The 4346-nt window shown below is 36.8% G+C and overlaps 1 protein-coding gene across 1 annotated transcript; it reads right to left on the reverse strand.

Annotated features, from left to right (window-relative positions):
• Positions 1–229: 229 nt before the first annotated feature.
• Positions 230–3674, reverse strand: LOC122595093 (ATP synthase subunit beta, mitochondrial-like). The gene is made up of 9 exons (XM_043767398.1): positions 3103–3674; positions 2444–2519; positions 2265–2353; positions 2057–2174; positions 1875–1978; positions 1627–1785; positions 1317–1541; positions 695–1006; positions 230–601 (listed from the first exon to the last, which is right to left on the reverse strand). Exons 1-9 carry the CDS (start codon positions 3589–3591, stop codon positions 488–490), a joined length of 1686 nt encoding a protein of 561 aa, XP_043623333.1. The 5' UTR covers positions 3592–3674; the 3' UTR covers positions 230–487.
• Between the last annotated feature and the right edge of the window lie 672 nt (positions 3675–4346).

Consider the following 4346-nt stretch of genomic DNA (forward strand, 5'->3'; position numbering starts at 1 on the left):
ACGAATTCATTATTCAAAAACTAGACATAATGGCGGGGCCCAAACGTGTATGAGATCTCCGCCTTACAAATTATATTGATTTTTTCTTCAGGATTCAGAAAATCTACTAACAAAAGTTGTCGTTAAACCATCCGAGTATAGACATTTTATTTTTTAATTTTGGAAGAACGGTAATTGGATTCTAACCTTAAAATTAAAGCAAGATGCGATAAGCAGATATAAATACATATACAATTCCAACATCAGTCCCCTTTATTATCTTCTGACAATAAAACAGAAATGGGGGATTTTTAGCAGGGAGGTTCAACCTTGTCTCCGATTCTCTATCACATAACAAAACTTAACAAAAAAGTCGTCCACAAAAACCTGGTACATATCAGTTTTCTGGAAATGTAGCTCTCCGGATGCACCCACCACCAAAATCAACAAATTATTAAATTTCCCAAACTATAACGATAAAAAGGCAGAAAAGAGAAAGCAGTGTTGTTTAAGCAGCAGATTCCTTGGCGATCTTCTCGGCCTTGGCAATAACCTCATCAATTCCACCAACCATGTAAAATGATTGTTCTGACAGGTCATCGTACTTTCCATCCAACACTCCCTGTATATTTAAAAAAAGAAAATAAAATTAGAACACAGTAAATGCAGTTTTGTAAGTTTTTTTTATAGGACTGTTTAAGCAAAAGAAACTGACCTGGAAACTACCAATGCTTTCTTTCAACTCTACATATTTACCAGGGGCACCAGTGAAAACTTCGGCAACATGGAAGGGCTGACTCAAAAACCTTTGAATTTTGCGAGCACGGGCAACAGTCAACTTGTCATCTTCACTAAGCTCATCCATTCCAAGAATGGCGATAATATCTTGAAGATTCTTGTAATTCTGGAGAACCTTTTGTACACCACGAGCAGTGTTATAATGATCTTCTCCCAAGATATGGGGTGAAAGCATACGAGATGTAGAATCAAGAGGATCGACAGCAGGGTAAATACCAAGCTCGGAAATCTGCATAATTGAAGAACCACTACCAGGATTAACACTTGACAGTTGACACGAAAAGGCACATAAGCAAAAAAATCTTGGACATGGAAAATTTTACCCATTTATATACTAATGGGTCAAAACTTAGGTTGTATTTTATCTTCAAGGGCAATGAGTCAAATTAGCTCAGCTAAAAGATGCAACTAAGGGAAAGTGTAAAGCAAATAAAGGTTACTAAGTCTTACTAAAATGTTACTCCCTTCGACTCAAAAGTCAAACCCACTACCGAAGTTACCCATTTGCCACCTTAAATTAATCATAGAAAAAAGGAGACCTGTCGGGATAACACAGTTGTGGCATCCAAGTGAGCAAATGTAGTGGCAGGGGCTGGATCTGTCAAATCATCAGCAGGGACATAAATAGCTTGGACAGATGTAATGGAACCCTTCTTAGTTGTGGTAATACGCTCTTGAAGGCCTCCAAGATCTGTTGCCAAAGTTGGTTGATACCCGACAGCAGATGGAATACGACCAAGCAAAGCAGACACCTCAGAGTTAGCCTGCAGGATATAGACAACAATTAGCCAATGCCATTTCATCAGCTAAAAAGTAGTAATTTTATAACACAGCCTCAACGATTAATACCTGGGTAAAACGGAAAATATTGTCAATGAAAAGTAGCACATCTTGTCCTTCGGCATCTCTGAAGTGTTCAGCCACAGTCAATCCAGTAAGCCCAACACGAGCACGGGCACCTGGGGGTTCATTCATTTGACCATACACAAGAGCACACTTGCTCTCACTCTGAAAGCATGGACAATAAAGTGAAAAAAATCAGATAACATGAGTCAAAGATTGTCAACAAATTACAAATAGCATAAGCCTATATATACCTGCTTGTCACCTAGCTTGATGACACCACTTTCCATCATTTCCCTATACAAATCGTTACCCTCACGGGTACGTTCTCCAACACCAGCAAAGACAGAGAAACCACCTGAGCAAACAAAATAAACAATCGATTAAAAAAGGTGTTGAGCATACTAAAATGAAATTTTTAACTAATTTCACCTACCATGGGCCTTAGCAACGTTGTTAATAAGCTCCATGATAAGCACAGTTTTTCCAACACCGGCACCACCAAAAAGGCCAATCTTTCCTCCTCTTTGGTATGGGGCAAGAAGATCGACAACCTAGAAGATCATAAAGAACGGTTACAAGTCAATACATGAAAGAGTTATTGGCATGCTCAATCAGGAGTGCACAGTACTTAACCAAATTACCTTGATACCAGTAACAAGGATTTGTTGTTCAGTTGCTTGCTCAACAAAAGCAGGTGCTTCTCTATGAATAGGCAAATAGTGATCGGTTTCTGTCGAAAGGAGTCAAGATAGAACATAAGCTACTTCTACTGGCCCAAAAAGAGATAGTGTTGCTACTCAGTCGCAAACAAAACACTTACTGATATCGCCTCTATGATCAATTGGTTCTCCGATAACGTTAATAATACGACCAAGAGTTGCTCTTCCAACAGGAACCTACCATCATAAGAACAGATACAAAAAGTGCATGTTAGCATTCATGAAAAACGCGAATCAACATGGTATAGCAGTCTTCTTCGAAATGCTACATTTCCACGTACTATGTCAATACTATGATAATCATCCCCTCATTCCTAACTTTCTTAATCTAGTAGTATAAAGAAACAAACTTTAAATACCAAATTCAAAATATATCAAAAGAACGCCAAGATGCAATGAGCACATAACACAATACTTATGTTGTTTTAAAAACACCACTTTATACACATTAAAAACACAAACTTCAGCTACAAATTTGCTTAAATAGCACTTCTACACACTAATTTCACCATCAAAATATCCATTGTATAAACACTAAACACACATTTCAGCTACAAGTTAATTCACATTCAATCCAATATCCACCTGATTAAAACCAACATCACACCTATAAGATAACACATCAGAATCCTTTTTTGAATTCAGATCTCACACATTCTAATCAATAAACATTTTAAAACACTAGCTTACAATACACACAGATATTTCTATATATAAGAATATATTTATATATTAATTGAGAAAAGGAGAAAATGCATACAGTGATAGGAGAACCAGTGTTGAGAACTTTTTGACCTCTAACAAGGCCTTCAGTACCATCCATAGCAATAGTCCTAACCATATTCTCTCCCAAATGCTGAGCCACTTCCAAAACCAGCCTAATACTATTATCCAAAACCTCAAGCGCCGTCAAAATCGGAGGTAATCCTTCACTAAACCTAACATCCACAACAGCACCAATAACCTGACACACTTGACCAATGGATCCAGCGCCAGTAAACTCATCGGTGATCTTTCCGTCATGAGATTTCGATACCGGTGGAGCAACCGTTGGCGGAGTCGGTGCGGCGGACGTTGAGTAAGTTGCTGCTGCTGCTGATCGGTTTGGAAAGTATCCGGTAGCGGAAGAGGTTGATCGTGAGGTGGAGGTTGCTCGGGATGTGGATCTGGTGGATTGAGTGAATCGAGATGTAGATCTGGCGGCGTTGGAGGTGCGGAGGAGTGTGGCGAGTAGCCGCCGTGAAGACATGGCGGAGTGTGTGTATGTGTGTGTGTTTTTTTAGGGTTGAAATGGATGGATTGGGTTGTGACTGTGATCTGAAATGAAATGAGAAAAGTTTGGTCAGGGGTTTTTTTTAACACTAGTTTTTTATTCTACTCAGATTCCTACGCATTGCTAGATTTACTCCTAGTAAAAATTGTGTATTTGTTAATTAAGGAAATTATTACTATATAATCAAATTTTTGATGTTAATAAGTTTCCTTTAATATTTTTATATTTTTAACCTCTTTACTTATCTAGTAATTTTTCCATAATAATAAGAATAGGTCAAATGTTAATGATAAACTTTCTTTTTATTATAACTTTAACTTGATGTGATAGAATAAACATCTTTTATTCTTGAGATTTGACAAATATTTTATGATCATTTTTAATTGAAAAATGATAATGACAGCCCTAACAACTTATTACATACTTAAAAACTTGTACATTATATATTAAAAACCGCCCCTTGATTTTCCTAACAGCAAGGTACAAATTATAATGCACCCAATTAGGTTTTACTGACAACCCTAAGGGTTGTCACTAACAAATCCCTTTTTAATTTAATAATAGAAAGGTATAAGATTTTTTCCTATTGGCATTAGAATTAGGAGCTGACGGCTGCTAGTTGGATTTTTCTGTCTTTTATCTTTTTTATTCGGAACGGATTTATACGTAATTTATTAAAAGTAAATTTACTTTCGAAAAAAAAGTTTATTATGTATCATAAATTATGAAAA

The sequence above is a fragment of the Erigeron canadensis genome, chromosome 4 (genome assembly GCF_010389155.1).
Source record: "Erigeron canadensis isolate Cc75 chromosome 4, C_canadensis_v1, whole genome shotgun sequence".
NCBI lineage: Eukaryota > Viridiplantae > Streptophyta > Magnoliopsida > Asterales > Asteraceae > Erigeron > Erigeron canadensis.

Bases quoted from the DNA above. Each gene is read 5' to 3' on its own strand.
- LOC122595093 (XM_043767398.1), bottom strand. From the start codon at position 3,591: ATGTCTTCACGGCGGCTACTCGCCACACTCCTCCGCACCTCCAACGCC. The intron at 2,354-2,443 runs GTAAGTGTTTTG...TCCTTTCGACAG, and splicing joins TGATCATAGAGGCGATATCA to AAACCGATCACTATTTGCCT. The intron at 1,542-1,626 runs GTATTAATCGTT...TATATCCTGCAG, and splicing joins ATATTTTCCGTTTTACCCAG to GCTAACTCTGAGGTGTCTGC.